Source organism: Takifugu rubripes, chromosome 10 (assembly GCF_901000725.2).
Source record: "Takifugu rubripes chromosome 10, fTakRub1.2, whole genome shotgun sequence".
Taxonomy (NCBI): domain Eukaryota; kingdom Metazoa; phylum Chordata; class Actinopteri; order Tetraodontiformes; family Tetraodontidae; genus Takifugu; species Takifugu rubripes.
The window spans coordinates 1,888,427-1,907,320 of NC_042294.1; the positions used below are offsets into that span (position 1 = coordinate 1,888,427).

General features: G+C 44.2%; 1 protein-coding gene across 6 annotated transcripts in view; it reads right to left on the bottom strand.

Moving 5' to 3' along the window:
- Positions 1-3,859: 3,859 nt before the first annotated feature.
- col11a1a (collagen, type XI, alpha 1a) overlaps positions 3,860-18,894 on the bottom strand; it is a 49,553-nt gene continuing 34,518 nt past the window's right edge. For 5 of the 6 annotated variants that reach the window (XM_029842947.1, XM_011607763.2, XM_011607764.2 and 2 more), the window contains 21 exons: positions 17,374-17,427; positions 17,242-17,295; positions 17,036-17,089; positions 16,775-16,828; positions 15,056-15,163; positions 14,711-14,764; positions 14,545-14,598; positions 14,101-14,154; positions 11,304-11,357; positions 10,722-10,829; positions 10,372-10,425; positions 10,097-10,150; positions 9,496-9,603; positions 8,703-8,756; positions 8,585-8,620; positions 8,456-8,509; positions 8,135-8,375; positions 7,770-7,882; positions 7,397-7,465; positions 5,999-6,232; positions 5,012-5,158 (listed from right to left, as the gene is read on the bottom strand). In XM_029842947.1, the coding sequence (XP_029698807.1) occupies positions 5,012-5,158; positions 5,999-6,232; positions 7,397-7,465; positions 7,770-7,882; positions 8,135-8,375; positions 8,456-8,509; positions 8,585-8,620; positions 8,703-8,756; positions 9,496-9,603; positions 10,097-10,150; positions 10,372-10,425; positions 10,722-10,829; positions 11,304-11,357; positions 14,101-14,154; positions 14,545-14,598; positions 14,711-14,764; positions 15,056-15,163; positions 16,775-16,828; positions 17,036-17,089; positions 17,242-17,295; positions 17,374-17,427 (1,812 nt within the window). Of the gene's footprint in view, positions 5,159-5,998; positions 6,233-7,396; positions 7,466-7,769; positions 7,883-8,134; positions 8,376-8,455; positions 8,510-8,584; positions 8,621-8,702; positions 8,757-9,495; positions 9,604-10,096; positions 10,151-10,371; positions 10,426-10,721; positions 10,830-11,303; positions 11,358-14,100; positions 14,155-14,544; positions 14,599-14,710; positions 14,765-15,055; positions 15,164-16,774; positions 16,829-17,035; positions 17,090-17,241; positions 17,296-17,373; positions 17,428-18,894 lie in introns of all 6 variants that reach the window. The other variant, XM_011607762.2, reaches the window with a different exon arrangement.

The window sequence follows — 18,894 nt, forward strand, 5'->3', positions numbered from 1 at the left end:
CACATCTTCTCATTATGAACCGCCGGTTAACTTCAGCAGCCTGGTGTCTCCAGCCAGAATGGAAGCAGCATTTTCAGGATTCGATTCACGGTGGGTGACTTCCTGTAGCCGTCAGCATCAACTGATCTGCGTCAACACAAGAGTTCTTTGGAAGAAACGTCTGTCTGCTCAGTTTTTCAATTCATTTAACCCAGATCTGTTTATCAGGATCCTGCCTGGACTCCATGCTTCCACCAGGTTCTCCGGTTAAAAAAGATTCTTTTTTTGGAAAACAGTAAATTTGAAAAGTCCTGGGTGACAACGTCGATTAGACTTCAACCTTCCAGATGCTGTTTTGATCACAGAGTCCCCCTCACACTCCCTCTAATCCATTTAGTAAGCACTGTAAATCAGACAAATCCAAGATGGATGTGAAATCATGTAGTAATTAACTATTCTTTCTGTGATAATGCAACAGTAAAAGAGATGAGACGATTGAATATCTTTCCTTTGAGTGGGACAGGACTGGGTTGGGATGTGCAAAAGGACGCCAGCTAGACGCAGGGTGGATCTTAAATCGATCAGAAGCGAGTCGATGGGTGTGACCCTGTGTGGGAATCTTTGGCTCAAAGTTTCGTCTGTTTCTTAACTGTGGCAACACCAACGCAGCTCTTACAGGCGTTCTTCCATTTCACATGTTTGTGTCATTATTATTATCTTATCTGGTCAACAGGCAAATAATTGTCATGGCCAGTGTTTTGTGCCATTTGTTTGTGTTGTGTGTTCCTGGTTTGCTCTCTAGGTGGCGTGGTGGGTTCCTTTTCTACCGTTTGCTGGTGGCCTGAACTGCATAGCTAGCAATAAAGGTGGTTCCAGAACACCAACTCTCTATGCAGTCTTTTATTTGGTGATTTATGAAGCCATGATTTCAGTATGTCCCAACAGTCAGGTTCATTAGCCAGCAACCCCAATTTGGCCTGCGACCCAATCCACATTGCACCAGTTCCTTGTGATTCCTCCTGCAGTTGGTAGGCTACTAGAAGATGCCATCAGGTGCTCAGGTTGGGCCCCAACCCCAGGCCAGCCCCGAGTAACCTTCTGCAAACGATCCACTGTTTTTTTAAGGGTAGTTATCAGTCTGTGTTTACAATCCCTCACATACAACGAGACCTTGCCTGGGGCAAATGACCCAGACAACACACCTTCCAGGATCTCCCCTCCCCTGTTATAACTGTTGAACAGCATAACATGCAATAATCCAACCATGTAAAGAGTACGACTCTGAGGGAGACATTTTCTCCTAACAACTATATCTTTATTTAATCTTGCAATATTATTAATATCACTAATTCAATTTGAAGATGAAACCTTTTGCTACTTGGCCTCTTCACCTTCCTCTGCTTTCATTTTCAGGAGATCTCTCCCTACCAGTTAGGGATTGGCTTTTGAATGCCCTCGCGAGTAAATGTTTGAAAAGGCCCTGATCCGCAGTGTCTTCCCCACCCTCCACATTTGCCTACCTCATCCTTGCCTGTAAACATAATCTTCAAGCTGGCTCCCTACCTGATGTTTAAGAGAACCCGTCCTCATGGGACCTGAACACAGATTTATTTGTAGGGAAGTTGGAAACCTCATTGCCATGCACAGCTTGAACGCACACGATGGGAAACTGCTGAACGGGCTCGACTCAAACGAGAGCGTCTTTGAAGCATTGTGGTGAGCTCTCTGATGGCTCCCAGTGGACTCACTGTTGACACTAGCTCAGGTCTTCTAACAAGGGAGCCCTGGCAATCGCCTAAGGGCTTCTTCACAATCACTTGATACGCCTCTCTGATCACTTTCTCCGTTAGTTTGCCTCTTTTAAATATAGGACCTTGAAGTCCACTTGAGAGTTTTGAAAAGCAAACACAGAACAATAACTCAGCGTTGTTATAGGTGCAATGCTGCAAAAGAGTGTCATTTTCTGCACTGAATCACAGCAGGTCAAAATAGTCCCCTTTGTTATATAGTCACATGACGTTAGGTGAAAAGGTGGAAATGTCATGAATTCATACTTGTTTTGAACTCATTGGCTGCTGTGGTCCCACTGCCAGGTTGACTCAGCAAACTCAGGTCTTGGTAACACCATCAGTGACAGACGGGACCAAATATTCCTGATATTTCCACATGAATTTGGTTCAGAGGGGTCGCCAACAACAAGCGCATTGCAGAATTTGCTACAGCCCACAATAAAAGAGCTTCTCATCTTTTGTTAGTCATAGCAGCTTGTGAAGAAAGACAGGAAGGGGGGTGCAGTGATGGAAAAATATAACTAATGACACAGGATGGATGAATTTTGAAAAGAAAAATGAGTTAGTCTCCTGTGTTTGTTCATTAGGTCACAAAAATAGGCCCTGGAAAATGTAATTCCTTGCAAGAGGGATGCAAAAAGGTTCTTTTAAAGATTTACAGTTTTTTCCTTTCAACATTGAACCCTAATTTTCATGTCACCCAAATCCAACAAAAGAAATTTCCCTTATCTTTATATTTCTTTGATTTATATCTACCTCTCTCCTTCTCCCACAGCCAGAACGTTCTGAAAACCAGTAAATGATAACCATGCGACCTTTACGACTTGGCCCAAATTTGTGTTTAACGAACTGAAGAAAGTGTATAAATTAATGAATTTGAAGAGAAAGGCTCAGCAGATGATGAAGCCATGAGCAGAGGTAGCAGTGACATATACACATGTAGCTGCCAAGCGTCGTAAATGTCACTCCTGCTCTCTACCCCCCGCAGCAGCTGGCCTTTCTTCTTTATTGAATGCCGTTGCATCAAACCGCTGACATTGCTAAATGAATTAAAAAAATATATATATATATCCTGTTAAATCCATACACAGAGTTTACAAAGACTGGATGTGATGGTGACAGAGTGGCTGCAGAGGATTCCCCTGGGCTTCCTGGCCAGTCAGAATATTGAGCAGACTTTCCAGGTTCCATTCTCAGGGCGGTGTGGAGCTGGGAGGATGATGCTGTAAAGTAATTGCAACTCGATTTGTATTGGTGCTGAATGAGCACTTGGCGTGTCTTGTTAATGCACTACTTTACCCTGAAGTGTCATATAGGAATAGAAATCAAGATGCTCCTGCGGCAGCAACCGCTATATGTCCATATGTTCGGGAGTCATACTGGGGGGAAATCAGCCATTTATTTGGATTTTCTCAAATCTGTGTTTAAGGAGATAATGAGGGTTAAAAAACAAAAAAAAATAGAGTCTTCTAACCCGTGAACCTGAAGAACACACACTGTCCAGCATGAGTTGGGATGTCATGATGACTGTTAAAAACTGACCTATTTTACTAATAAATATGTTCTCTGTAAAAAGCAACCTTCGAGTTTGTCTTTATATGTCCAGGGAACACGAAGACCGCCTCCGGAAACTGAAACCAATTCTTCTGAAATGCTCCTATTTTCTGATTGTCAGACATTTTCTTCTGCAACTGGTCATGCTGCAAATGCCTCTTCGAGCACCAGAATGAATTGATTACAGTTAATGACCTCAAATGACTCTGGCAATTTCTCAATCTCCACAAAGCTGTGCACGCTTCAGCGGAAATGATGAAAACAATCCAGACGTGTTTGGAGTTCCACAGCGAGAAGCTTTCAAAGAGCCCGACCGATGCGGGATGTCCTTTATGCTCCGGTTGTCTGTGTGGGGCCATAAAAAAAGGCCTGTTAGGTGTTATTAGGAAATGCTGTGTGTTTCTACACTATTAAAAAGAAGGAAAGGCATCAAAACTCAGGGAGACTCGAGGATTGAACGTAAATATTTAGAGTTGTAATTCATTGACATTTGATGATGATGCTGCTATCTAACAGAGACTACTGAGACGTTCAAGCTCTCCATGGTTCAGAATCCAGTTTTTAATATTTAAATGAACTATAAAAAGCACATTAAAACATTTTCTCATTTTAGTTACAAAAATGGGTCAACTAAAGGACTTCTCATGGCATTCACAGAAGGGTTTGAACAGTGGATGTCTAACAGTTCTCTTATTTCTCTCACTTTTAAAACAATCCCCAACCCAAATATATAAACTTAATTGCTTATCCAAGGTATGTACAGGGCATAACATCCTTGCATCTTACAGGTTATCAAGAAAGTCTGAGGTATACAACCAAAAAAAAAAAAAAGCCTGTCAGAAGACAAAACAGAGAAAAACAAGATTTAAATAAAGGAGAAAATGAACGCTGTGATTGCTTCCTATAGCACAGGATGACAACATTAGTGGGAGATGTTGCCATGTTCGCATTTGTGTGACCTCCAGTTGCTTCACATGGGCAAAACAGCAAATAACCTCAAAGTCCAGACTGTCAGTATATACAATGGCCATACAGTCTAATTTAGCAATAGAGAATTGTTTGAATGTTCACTTTATTTGTTCCGTGACATGTACACAATATTTGTTCATAATACCAGAATACCAATAATGTCAATTCACCGACTGGTGTCTTTAAGTTATTCTGTATATCTAACCAATGTTAAAATTACAGAGCCAGAAGCAGAATCTGATACACATGCAAGTTTTGAAAGTGGATTCAGAAATAACAGTATTGTACAAAATAATAATTACAGTTTTTATCATAATTATCAAAATACACCTTCTTTCTTAGCACCTCTTTATACTTTGTGTTTTTGAACAAGCACCATTGTAGTCGTATTCATACAGCACCTGGAGACTCCAGAGAGGAGGTCTGTGTCCCCCTGACCCCCTCTCCTGGTCACCACCTACTCACCCTCCACTGCCACGTGTTCTAGATGTCCTTCACCTTCCTCTTATAACGTGGTTAAGTCATGTGGTTTGAGCCCTATGAGGGCAACAAATATTTTCCTGGGTTACATGTTTGCTACACCATCTTTTATTCAAAACTTGCATGTGGCATAGAAATGGGTGGGGGCAAGATATGGGGTTTGATGGCTCCCAAAATGTCTCAACTGGACTTTCTTTGCTGACCCCATCAAGTCTTTTTTTGTTTTAATTTATTTTTATTTATCCAAGGAAGCAAACGGGCCCAACTTCAAACCCAAACTTCTGGTTCGGGTCCCCAAAGTCGGTCACCATCACATCCACGATTGGAACCTGATCAATCTTGGGAGTATTGATCTCCATCACAGTCTTTCCATAGCCCTTCCGCGTCTGCAGCAGGAGAGAGACACAGAAAATGGACACTCAGGAAAGCAGAAATAGACATTTTTGGGTCTTTTTTAACTGTACAAATGCTTTCATTTCACCTTTCAACTTTCATTTCACCTGGCAAAAGAATACTCTTGTTGTCAAGTTCTCTGGAGACACAGCGGTGGTCAGACTCATGACCCATGCAGACGAGACCACGTACAGACACACTTGTGGGTTTCCACATGTCGTCCCCCCAACAAAACCTCCTCCTCTACACCAAGGAGCCGCTGTGGGGATCGTCCCCTTGGAGTGCATCTCTCGACACCCTCAACTGGTGCACCAACACCACGGCTGTCATGAGGAGGGCAGGACTGAACCCTGAGATGTTCTAGAGCGTTCTGCAGCATACAGGCGGCAGCAGGCAGTAAAGCCTCCACACAGGACCATCGGGCGCAGCTTACCGCCATTAGGGGACATCTACACTACCAGATGGAGGGACAGCGCCACCTGCGACCTCCACGACGCCACCCACCCAGGAACGTTTCATACTGTTGAATAGCTGCACCTCCATCACTGCATCTGGAGTCTGAACCTGCACTCCTCGCTTTAATGTCGCTCGTACCGTTTAACATGTTGCTGCTGGACATCCTCCACGCGTCCATACTAAATACTTCATACTGATTAATGCTGCCGGCCTTGTGCGATCTCATTTCCATGAACTGTATTATTGCGCAGTTTTGTATATTGTGTAATTTTCTGTAAGTCATTTTTAAAGTTTTTGTGTTTTTACTTAATTTTACTTTATCCTTTTTCCCCCCGTTATTTAAGACCAGCTTGAGTGTCGCCGCGGACGGGACTTACCGCGCATCCATCTGAGATGGCCTTGATGTAAGGGTTGTTGTCATAAGACATCTCCTCGTCGTTGGAACCCAGGAAGCGCAGCGCCTTGCTGTAGCTGTCGCTGGTGCTGTCGTGCCACGCCACAGACTGGTGGCAGCTGTAGGTGAAGTTTTGCCTGGCTGAGGCTGTCAGTAGTTTGAGGAAGGTCATCTGCACCATATTAATGGAGCCTCCATCTGCATCGATGTAGGAAAACTGCAGAGACAGACAGACAGACAGACACACACAGACACAGAGAGAGAGAGAGGCTATCTGGTTAACAGCAATCTCAAGTGTTGCGTTAAGATATTCTGCCGCCTGGATCTGTGAATAGCTGAGTAAGTATAAAATAAATGCAAAAATCTTTAGAAGGTAATGAAAGAGGCAGAGTGAGGATGGAGTCGGGAACGTGGGAAATACTGGAGAACATCTCCAGAACCTGATGAGCCTCTTCACAACCCAGCACCTCATCAGCATTCTGTATCACCCGGCTCTCCTGCTGACCTTCAGCACCAACAATACCGTGATTATGTTGGGCTATGTAGAGAAGTGGGTTAGGTGGTGGTAACATCTCTCATTAATAGTGATGGGAAAGCTCCGCAATGCAAGATTCTTTATTCTAACATCCATGCGGCTGCTGAGCTGACATACAATAAAAATCAGACTGGGAAAAGAATAACTGACTGAGCCTTTAATGAAATGTATGTATGAATTCATAAAGTAAAATCTGTGGTCTAAATCTGCCATATATTCTCCCATATTCCTGGAATGACACTTTCTAATTGACAACATTCGTTGGTATTTCTTAGTACTAATTCTCAGATCAATCCTGTTTCATAGTCACTGCAGACTCTTGTTATTCTCGCCAACATCATCCAAAGGCTGTAACAGTTGATCAGCAGAGTTCATCACAGATTATCAGCACGGCGGCGGAGTTTCCCCTGGAGATGTTTTCATTTCCCCCATACTTCATGAGAAACATGGACTGACAGCAGGTAGAAGGAGAACAGCCTGGATCTTTCTCTTTGACATTGTGGAAAGAGCAGCTCATGCTTAGAGAGTCAGTTTGAAGTGTTGTAGGGCTGAATTAGAAGCCCTGCTATGGTAAATATGAGGCATTCAGCCAGAATCCTTTAAATCTTCTCTTATCTTGTGCTTGAGAAACATTCAGATGGTGAAACTCAGACCTTCACATCATAACATGGACATTATCTAATCCTTTTCTTCATGATTAAAGCATGTGCTTTGCGCCACTGTGCTAAATCTACTATTTTTAAATGTTTTTTATTACAATTTTAAAGATTACATTTAAAGTGACCGCATCACGACCCTGCAATTTTACATGCAGCGTTCATACACAGAAGAGAAAATAAACCTTACCATTTTACCACGTTTAAATTCACTGAACCATGACCCAGGGTTTTCTTTCGGCCATGATGATATTCTGACCTGCAGATGGGTAAAAAAAAACAGGACGTTAGCAGCAAGTCTGCCTGTTTACATGCCACAACCTAAAAGGACGCATGCAGTTAGTCTGGGATGAGAAAATGAAAGTATCTTCACACATTTCATAAGGTGAATAATTTTGTGCAACATTAAATATTAAAAGAGTGAGGTTTGGCCCTCCAATGGCTCCAGGACCATTTCAGCCACGCGGTGTGCTGTTTGTTGATGTGCTGCTTTAATGTTCAGGACTTAGTCTGCGATGGAGAAAAGAAAAAAAAGGATTCAGGATGAATCCAAAGTCACTTACTGCATTTAACTTCTTATCGGGGTAGATGCAGGTCTCGCCTCCGGCTGTGAAGTTACAGTACACTTTGAAGGAATCCCCGGAGCAGCCTTGGTTTGGATCAATATAGTATTCACCTGGAGACAACCGAGCACATTCAAAAACACTGCCGTACGTGTCTTCACAAAAAACCCCAAAAGCTGTTAACGCGTTGGCAACAGCCTCTCCTTATTTTTCAAAATGTTATCAGCTGGCCTGAAGCAGAGATGTTTGTCTACAAAAACCACTCTCCTGCAACAGGTAATATAAGTTCTGATGAGCCTCGGCCCAGGTAAGTCAGCAGAAAAGTAAATAAAAGTTCTTCTCGCTCCAGAGTTGACTCAACTCACCATCAGGGAACTCTGGGTGGCAGAGCTGCAGATCTTTGCATGTTCTGGCCGGGTTGTTTTGTGTGCCCATTGGGTATTTCATGCGCTCAATGTCCTGTTTCAGATTGTTGAGCGCTCCAAAGATGTCTTCCATGCCCTCGCCATAGTCCATGGTGGCTGCATCCGACTGCACGTCGCTGGACCGTTTGGTCTTCTTGGGGGACTGCATAGGCAGGGGTTGGATAACCTCCCCTGGTGGACCCTGCGCACGCAAGAAAAAGAAAGAAAAAAACGTTTATACAGCAAAAAGACAGCACGAAAAGCGCTGGCGTAAATACTCACAGGAAGACCAGGGGGACCAATTAAACCAGAGTCTCCTTTTGCACCAGCAGGACCCTGGAATAAAACATGATTAAATCCACCAACTCATGTCGAACAAACACGGTGAATTTCAATGGTCAGAATACCCACAGTTGAACCCTTGGCTCCTTTAGGGCCTTGAGGACCCTGCAGGGGACATGACATCACACTTTTAGAAAGCCATTCTCTATCAGCAGCATAGGATATAGAACTGAATCAAAAGTCTTACAGGTAGACCTGGAGGACCTGGAGGTCCAAGGGGACCAGCAGCTCCGGAAACACCCTGTGAGGAAGAAAAAAAAGCCATTTTTAAGAGGAGTTCTGGGGCTTTAAGACATTCAGAAGGAAGACACTGAATTAGAGCTTTTATCATTAAATGATGTAATGATGTTACAACGACAAAGAAATGGGAGGAACATCCTGACTGCCAACCCAGCTGACTGTGTGGGAGGTTTAATGACAGCAGCCAAAGTCAGGGAAATTCAAGCTTCTATTCTTTTAAACAAAAGCCGCAGTGATGAGATGGGTCCCGTTCTACTGATACTGTAGTATTACTGCCATGTTTGCAAGATACCAAATCCACTTTTGCAGAGTCTGCAATGCGAATGGCTGAGAAGACTGAAAGACGGGATTAAAGATTGGTTTGGCATATTTCCGATGTTGTACTTGGCACAACGGGGGGGGAAAAAAAGAAACAGATTTGCAATTCAGAGCAGCCAGAACATCGTCTGGGTGCCAAAACAGTCCTGCCTGCACATGATACGTCACAGACAGTCTGCTTCCCTTTTGTTCTGTATCTAGATTAATTAAAAGAATGAAAAAATAAATAGGTTGTATTTGTTTTTTATTTCCATAATTCAGTTTCAGATAAAAGATTCATCGGTATAATGCACAGTATGTGCTCAGCGGCCACACAGTGAGTGCAGCTCCAGTGGCTGTGCTGGAATGCAACGAAAGGACAGGAAATAATAACAGGGCAGGTTAACAAAAAAGAGCTCTGAGCTGCAGCAGCAGTTACTTACACCATCTCCTTTGTTGCCAGGAGTACCTTGTGGACCCGGCAGACCTCTGTCTCCCTTCTCTCCCTGCTCACCGGGGGGTCCGATCAGGCCAATCAACCCTGGGTGACCCTGCGGGATGAAGACCAATACGTCAATACCAATACTGAATCTGTGGCGAGAGCTCAGCAGCAACAACCTTCTGTCGGAGCATTTAAATAAGAATGAGCAGAGATTGTGTTGAAATGCCGCCCGTCCGACAAGCTCACGCAAACAAAGAAGCGTTTCAAATAAAATAAACAGATTTAAACTGAAACGAGCCATGTTGCTGTATAAAAGGCTTGTACCAAAGCGGTTGTATTGAGTGCTCTTAAACGTCTCGGCCTCCCTCATGTCAGAGTGTGACGGTGCCGTCTCAACATCCCGTACACATTAGGCTTCACCTTTAGTTTGAAAAGAGTTGCAGGTTCGTGCCAGAACAGAATGTTTCCCAAAAGAGGGGTCTCTGATCTATGAAACCTGCTGAATCACCTTAACTGAAAGGCTCTCAAGACAAAAATGGGGTCAGATAATTATTTTTCTGACCCGGAAAATACGACAGAAACAAAAAAAATTCTCCACCGACCTTTTCTCCTTTAGATCCCGGATCACCTTTCAGACCTGGAAGACCCGGTGGGCCCTAAACGATAAGAACAGAAATGTAAAAGTCACTCCCACAAAACCTGAAGGCGAGACGTGAGGATAGTTTTGGGATAAACATTCTGTATAATGATCAAGAAGCCAAAGTAAACAAGCTAAGAAGGTAAAAGACAAAAGGCGGAACTAAAGAAAACTTCACCACACATCCAACATGTGGGGGATAATGAGGGAGGGAGAAAAAGAGGAATGCTGCCAACTCACCATGGGTCCAGGTGGGCCATCCTGTCCTGAGGAGCCAGGCAGACCTTGTTCACCCTGTGAAAAGTCATTTAACAGTCGTCAATGTTACAGCCTGCTGTATTTTTTCTGACCAGATATTGATTTTCTGTACCCAGCAAATTGATTAAAAGCCCAAACTGGGAGTGTGCTGAAATAAACAACCCGGAATTAACAATAAGTTGGCAAATGGATCTATGGATTATTCCATGAAGTCTAGTACGACGCTTGAGTGGTGTGTTTTTATGTGTGTTTACAAAAGGCACAAACACCTATACAAGCCAAAATGTACACGTGCTTCAAAAAGAAAGATCTTTTCTGTTGCTCAGACTTACCACGGGCCCGGGGATTCCACGCAGACCCTCTGGACCAGGCTTTCCTGCAAGTCCCTGGGGTCCAACAGGTCCTGTTTTACCCGGAGGGCCCTCGGTGCCCGACTCACCCTGCATGTCGATACGAAGAGCAACGGTTATGACTGAAGGAGAAATCTGAGAAAGATGCTGAGTCCTGTAAAATGTGTTCCTAGAGACCAGTTAAATGACCTCAAGTTTAGATTTAACATTGTACAAATACATTTTAATTATTTACAACCAAACTGAATAAAATATCTTATATATCCAAAAACCTGCTGAAACACTTGTCAGGTTTTCCATCTACAGCTTTCATCAGAATTCCCCTTTAGGCCGTTTAAACTTTAAATAGTAAAAATAATAGAGATAAGTGTTTAGTATGCAAATACAGTTGAAAAGAGGAGATATCAGATGCTCCCGTTCCTCTAAATGTGGGGGCAAACAGGTGGAACAATAGCTGGATCTTCATCATTAAAGCCTTGTGGGTTTTACTTCTGAAATCTAAAACCTGTCAAGCACAAAAATGTCAATTTTGGATAAGAATGGAGGGCTGGTGGACACATTTACCTTTGCACCCTTCTCTCCTTGTCTGCCCTCTGCACCGGCAGCCCCTAGAGGTCCCTGAAGGAGGATAACAGAACCAGAAACATCAGTGATGACTTATGTCTGCTCACTTACATACATTCATGTACGGTATCGGTGCCTTATGCTGAGGTTGGTCTCCAACGCTCGGCCATTCAAGTGTCCCTTTGTTAGCTTTAACACCTGAGACCTGTCTGGTTTGATCAATAGTAGGTGGGGCAGCCGTCGAGTGGAGCAATTACTGGATGACCAGAACAACTTTGGGCCTGTCAAACCCTTGTCTTTGCGTGTCTTTAAACACATACTGTACATGTTGCGCTGAAATGCCCAACCACCCAGAAACACAGAGGCTTTTTTTCCCAGACATGCTAATGAAGAGCAGGTCGTCCTTTCTGCCCTTAGAAACAGGGTTGTCTTTAAACTTTACCTGCAGTTGTCCTTCTGATCCTTCATCATTCAAATTCTGCTCTCATCAACCCGACTAAGATCTGAGAGCCACTGACTGCAGCAACAATGACCTCCAACTGTATCTGAGTGCTTTTATCCTCACTTGGTGGGCACGTGCTGTCAGCTATGAAAAGTCAAGCATCAGGCCCTTGAACAGCCAGAAAAGCCATTTCCATCGGAGCCACTTCCACTGGAGAGGCTCGATCACTCCGGAAACCTGACAACTGGTGGCCGTGGTGCCTTTCTTTGGTCTGGTGTATTACTGGGGCCACACAGGAAACAAATATAAGCTTGACAACCTCATTAAGAAGACAAGTTCCCTGGCTGAGACCGAGCAAGACACAATTTATCGATTGGGTGGCACAGGGCACAAGAACTCTGATCAATAACCCAGAGTCACTCCTTTTTCGGAGGGGGGGTGTTTACACCGAGCAACTTCAGTCACAGTTTGATACGTCTACCGATTTATTTCATAGTATTCCTCGTATATGTTGTTTAGGCCAATCTTTACACATTCCATATGACGGCCGCTCAGTTACTTTCTTAAATGGGAAGCGAGCGTTTGCAGCATTAGCACATTTGAGGATATCAGATTCGGCTCAATTTCCCGCTTTTCTTAACCTTCCCCAGAGTCTTCGGCCATGCTGAGCAGAGATCCGCAGCAATCTATTCATGCGGAATGCTGAGTGGACACCAAACGGGCCAATACCCGTTTTTTAAAACCGTCAGAAGCCGTAAAACATTATCCCAGTTTCATTTCTAGGCAAGTGACGACTTTGGTGTGATAAAATAACCCATTAGTTTACCATAATCCCTCGGCCATTTACGTGCAGCATCTACTGATAGCACGCTAAATACCCCGAATGTAAATGCTCCGAGCCCATTAGGAAAGCAATCAAGACAGGTTTTCTAAATGCATGACATGTTTTCCCCCCTCTGGACACGCTCGTTAAAATGCAGCCGTTCACTTCAGATTTGTGACTCGGCTAAAACATTAAGGCTCATTCATTCATTGATTCATTCATTCATGTGAACCTTCACATTATTGTGCACTAATGCCTTAACCCAGGCAGATGGATCCAAAGAGCAGCTGGACTGACCTACTGATTCTGGTGTCTTGGGCTCACAGTGGTGAGGAGTCTCCTCACTGGACTCAAGGAATCAACCTCCTAGCTTTGGTTTAAATATTTCCGGCTGTGCTCGTACATATGCGGAGTGATTAGTTCTGTTTCTGTTGCAGCTGTTTTTCTTTTGGTCGACATCCCTTATTTAAGACTTTCTCTTTTCGCTTCATCTGAAAAACTTTCCCCATTCTATGTAATACTTTTGTTTTTCTCCCAGATGTCAGTCAAGAGGCTCCGGATCAATAATATGTCAGAATTGCTCTCCCTCCCATCAGGACATAAATGAGTTTGGAAGACCGGGCTCCTTTCTCCAACTATTTTTGGTAAGCCTTTTCAATTTCTTTCTCAGGATGAAAGATTTCGCTGTTCATTTCTTAATGGGCTTTGGGTTGAATTCCTTCAGTGACAGCCCCAACACCCTGACCCCTTAAATCTCCCACTCTGTTTTTATAGCCTATTTTTAATGAAAATGAATCATGTGCTTTACTGCCAAGATTGAGCTGTTGCAGCATTGAGACAGGGGACTGGTCCGTAGGACCTGAGGACAATGTCAAACGATAGCCACTCCCACCCTCCAATTCTAATCCATCAGTGTCTAAAACACGTAACTAAAGACTAAACCTGTGAAGCTTCAACGAGAGTAAAAATTATAGCGATTGCATGCATCTATTTTAGCTAATGAGGTGTTTCAAATTTTTCATTTCAAATGAGCCGTAGAATTAAAACTATGATGGCATCAACTTAAAGAATTTATTTCCTTCAGTTCATGTAAATGTTGATGCCACCGAACAAAACTGTAAAGAATTCCACCAGTTTCTTCTCCTGCCATTGAGAAGATGAACGATGCCTTCAGCCAATCAATAGAAAAGACTGGAGTCGTTCTTATTTACATACATTATATAGAGTGTGGATTTATGGCTGGACATTGGCTCTAGGCGCGGCTACCTGGCAGTATCGGTGCAGCCCCATTTAAGACTGGTACAAATGCACATATTGGCAGACGTGCCTGATCAATCTGTCCTGGAGCGATCCACAATAATGTGTAAAAGGAGGAGGAGCGGATATCCCGTCAGCTCTAACGATGTGATTCATTTACAGCTAAAAAGTAACTTTGTAATCAAGGACATTTCCTGTCGCACCGGCTCACTGATGCATGCATGACGTAAAAAGGTTTACGGAGCATCCTCCGAAGAAGACCGACGGAGACTTACTCTCTTTCCGGGTGGCCCAGGTGGTCCAGCCTCCCCTGATGGACCTGGAGGTCCCTGAAAAGAAGCAACACCATGATGGAACGAGGAACCAATATAAACGCTGGTAACAGGACGGTAACCTGACAAGGATGTTTTAGTCCTATTTAACCTATATAAATCACAGCTGATCAAACCTAAGATATTCCACAATGTTTGCGAGCTCGCGAGCATCTACAAATTAGAATGAAGCACAAGGAATAAAAGGCTTTCATCATTTGTGCCGGGGAATATTTCGGGGGGGGGGGGGATCAATATCACAACTAATACTGTATAACTATACGGCTTTGACTGTGGTGAACTCAGACATAAAGCCACAAACATGCTGGTAAACATGTCATAAACATTCAGGAAGAGGCGTTTATGATAACACAGATCGTTATCTGTTATTATTTGACAGGTACTCACAGGCTGACCAGCTTCACCATCCTCTCCCTTCTCTCCTGACTCTCCATCTGTGCCCTGTAAAAACACAAATGCAGGTTCGATGTTATCAGCTGTATCTGTGGAAATAACAAGTTTACAAACCTATATGGTTATATGGTGACATAATGCTTCATCATTTCACACTTACAGCAACACCTGACTCTCCAGGAGGGCCGGGGTCTCCAGGGAATCCAACTGGACCCTTTCAGGAAGATAAATACAATACGTCAGAGTGTCAAACAAAACCTGCTTGGAGACTGTTGTTATTTAGTTCTTTTTATAACCGCTGACGTCAATGTGGACTCGGTGTCGTAAACGAGAACAACAACCTGCATCAAGCATTCAGTTATTACACCAACAAAGAAACGAGCTACACTAAAAGGGCTTTTATAGCTCCCGAGTACGGAGGATCTTACCAAACTAAAGTCAGATGGGCTCATTATAGCCTGTCAGGAGCCACTGTGCAGATTGTGAGAGTAATTGGCAGACTTACAGGGTTGCCCTTTGGACCGTCATCTCCAGAGGGTCCTTTGGGACCAGCGGGTCCAGCGGCTCCAGGTGGGCCAGACTCGCCTTTCTCTCCTCTCTCCCCTTTAGGTCCCTGCAATGGAAGAGTGGTTGTAAGGAAGGTCATTCCTCACATCACCACAGCAACAGCAGCTTTTCTATTTTTTCCCCAGGAGCCATTTCTCAAAGGGGTCAAAAGACCGAGACAAGGTCAGAGACGGCTGGACAGGAGACAGTGGACAGGAAACAGTAACCGTGTCAAAGGAAATCAGCGTAGCTCCGGCAGATTGTACACTGACCTCCAAGTGTCACGAGCGGCAGGCAGCGTTAAGATGAAAATATGGGTTTACAACAACATTTAGCAACAGGTAAATTGGGACTCTCCGTCTCGGGACAGGACGAAGGACAAAAACCTTCAGACCCACTCTGAATGCGGGGCGCAGAACATTCCCAACACCCAATTAGCGTCGACGCTCTTGGCTCTGAACTGCTGCTGCAGAGAGAACCACGTTGTGTGTTGCTGTTGTCTTCCGCAGATTTGATACTCTGTTTGAAGCGTAATGGTGATATGAAAGAGCGACGCGGTGTCGGCGAGACCCGACCGGATCACCAGCGTAATGTAGGTGATACTGCAGCGACCGTCGGTTATTATTGCTCCGGTGTCATCAGTGCTGAACACTTGAGTGAAAAAAGAGCAGATGAGGATGGAAACTCGAGTCGCACGCCGATTTAGGGAACGTCATCGTCAGCGGAGGTGTGATGGAAGTGGAAGAGGGCATGAGAACTGCTTAGAATCATGCTCCGGCGCCACCGAAGGCAGGATTTAAGAGTCCGCTGGCGAACAGTACAGAAGCAACGATGGCGTCAAACTGAGCATATTAACGCTCATGCGCTATTTGACAGCGTGCACAAACATTAAAGTCCTCCAGGATTTTATACGTTCTGGAACACGGAGTTGAGTTGTTTGCCCCATCTTCACTCGAGGTGCTGGTGTAAGGCTGTGGTCGGGGGGGGGGGGGTATCTGGATCTCTGGATGTCTGAGCAGTGATCAGGCAGGTGGACTAGAGTACGGGACCAGGGGGTCCATAACAGCACAGGCAGGCCGAGCTGCACCAGGAATTGTTACACCGATTTTATTAAGCAAACGCTATCGTTAATAACAGTAACACACACACACACACACACACACACATACCCTCCCTCTGTGAGTGCAGATCTCAGCCCACATGCAACTGTAAAATAATGTATTGCAATAGAGTTTTTTGTATTTGCTGTGGTACTTTTATGTTAAATTCTATACGTTTGCGGTGCATTACGTTAAATAAAAAAGGAAATAGAAGGAAACCAAGCAGTGCCAAGCAGCAGCAGAGTTAATGATGTGCAGGAAAAAGACCCGACGCTAAAATCAGAAGAAAAATGAAGAACACAAAGTGAAAGCCTGGAGCCACAATATATTTAAGGGATCATTTGGCTTTAAGTGCAGGAGGGCAGCAGCTTAACGCGGCGTCGTGAGCCTCCGTAACATGACTGAATAAAAACATTCCAAAAGCGCCACAGTCAGGACGATGAGACCTGTGCTCCTGCTTCGGAGGCTAAAGAGGTTCTGGGCAGTTCAGCAGGAGTTTGGGCTCAACCTGGACCTGGTTACACAGCAACTATCATGCTTGGATGTCTTCAAGTGTTTTGTTTTTAGAGCTGACTTACCCTAGTTCCGGATTCTCCAGGAGTTCCCGGGTTTCCAGCCTCACCTTGTTCGCCCTGCAGTCAGACGACAAAAAGGTCGTCACATCACAATATGGCGAGCTTCTCTAATACGTGACACAAAGTTCTTCACTAAAGACGAGCTGGACGGCCTCAGACCAAGGACGGGTGTTTAAAATGACATTTAAAAGCTAATGAAAACAACCTGGGGTGTTTGCTGAAGTAATTGTGTCCGCTATAATGTTGCATTCGATGACCTCTCACCTTTTCACCCACAGATCCCATAGGACCTACACCACCGGGAGGGCCTTGTGGACCCTGCAGGAGGAATTAGAAGAAGAAATGAATTTTCAACCCTCACACTGCTGATCAAATATGTAGCTAAACCAATGACGCTTAGTTTCCACGGGACATCTAGCAGTCCCCTTTCAATATCAGCTTTAACGGGGGCATATATTAATCAAACGTACATCGGCTCCGCTTGGACCCTGAGGACCTCTAGGACCGGGGGGACCAGGAGGGCCCTGCAGACAAACATACAGCGATGAGATGATATCAAAGAATTAATAAAACGATGCACGGGAAGAGGAAATGTCTCTTACCATGGGGCCAACATCACCATTCTCTCCCTTCTCGCCTGGGGGTCCAGGAAGTCCCTAAAGATGCCAAGAAAATAAATAAATAAACAAAGTGGATTCCAAGAAATGAAAATGTCACATGGTAAAACGCCTCTGAATGAATAAACAATTCAGATACAGCTCAGAGTCTCTCATGGATGCAGGGAAATATTAAATATATCGTCGGGCCAAAGCTCGAATCATTTCATTCGTTAAATCCAAATTTTAAGTACAATCCGCCTCTATTAGCTGTTCGGTGAAACATTAAATGAATGCATGCACACAGGTGTTGAGCCAATATGAACCCAATATGAGCCGAATCTTGGTGGAAGGAGGCAAACAAGCTTCCTTCCTGCCTGACAGAGACGTCAGCATTCAGGATCTCCAGCACGCACGACGAAGCTTCACAGCTAAACTCTGATCCTGCTACATTCTTATTACAACTTCCGGCTGAGTCGAATGTACAGAGCGGCCCGACCCAGCTGTGCTGTACATTAGCCGTGCGGCCAAGGCTCACGATGTGACGTTTGATCCCGAACATTTCTCCAGGTAATTACTGTGATTGAAGTGCTGCTCCCTCGTCGCGTCCCCTGCCTCCTAAATGGAGGCAGCGGCTGTGTCATCATTTGCTTTGCAGTGGGAGGGCTCACAGAATTACTGCCTCTAGATGAGCTCGGTATAATAACAAATAAAAAGACCTCACAGCCGGAACCTGCTGCAAAACCTGCAGCGGTCAGTATGTGCACTACCCTCACCGAGATCTCATCTCCACAAAGGCCTGCAAGTTTCCCAAGATCATTAGTGATGCTACAAATGATGCGGCACGGGGGGAACCACAGTCCAGAGAATTAATGGAAGCGCCAAAGAAGCTGAACTACTTCAATTAAAAAGCCTCCTAAGAGGAGGACAGCAGCGGTCGCTCACTAAAACAAAGAAAATTGCTAAAAAATGGCTGCAGATGAAGGTCTAATCTCATTAGAATAATCCGAGCATGATGCACAACAAATCAAAGCTGGTGGTGACTGGTTAATGTGGGCAATGCAAAATATAGATTTCCTGTTCAATAGCAAATGGTAAGGGGGGTAATAATAGCATGTGTGCACCCTGTTGGTCTTAGAATCCTGACTGGTCTTAATTAAGTCAGGTGATAATGGACAAGGTTGGTACCAGTGAGTGAAGGTGAACGATTTAATTACTGTAGGTGAGAAACTCTGACAAATACACACACCACTGATTAAATTAGCAGCTTGGTGTGTGTGTGTGTGTGTGTCTGTGTGTGCGTGCGTGCGTAAGAGCATGTTCTGGGAAGTACGTGTTGATTTTTATAATTAATTCCAGTGTCCAAAGGCTAACGATATCAGAATCCAGCTGAAAATTGAGCTCCAGGAAAAACAGTTTTACATGTATATATTAAAGCCGACGATGTGCTGCCAAAGTGTTTAATAATAAAAACACATTAGGTTTATTATCACACTATTTTTATTTGTTGTGTGACAATCCCCGCCT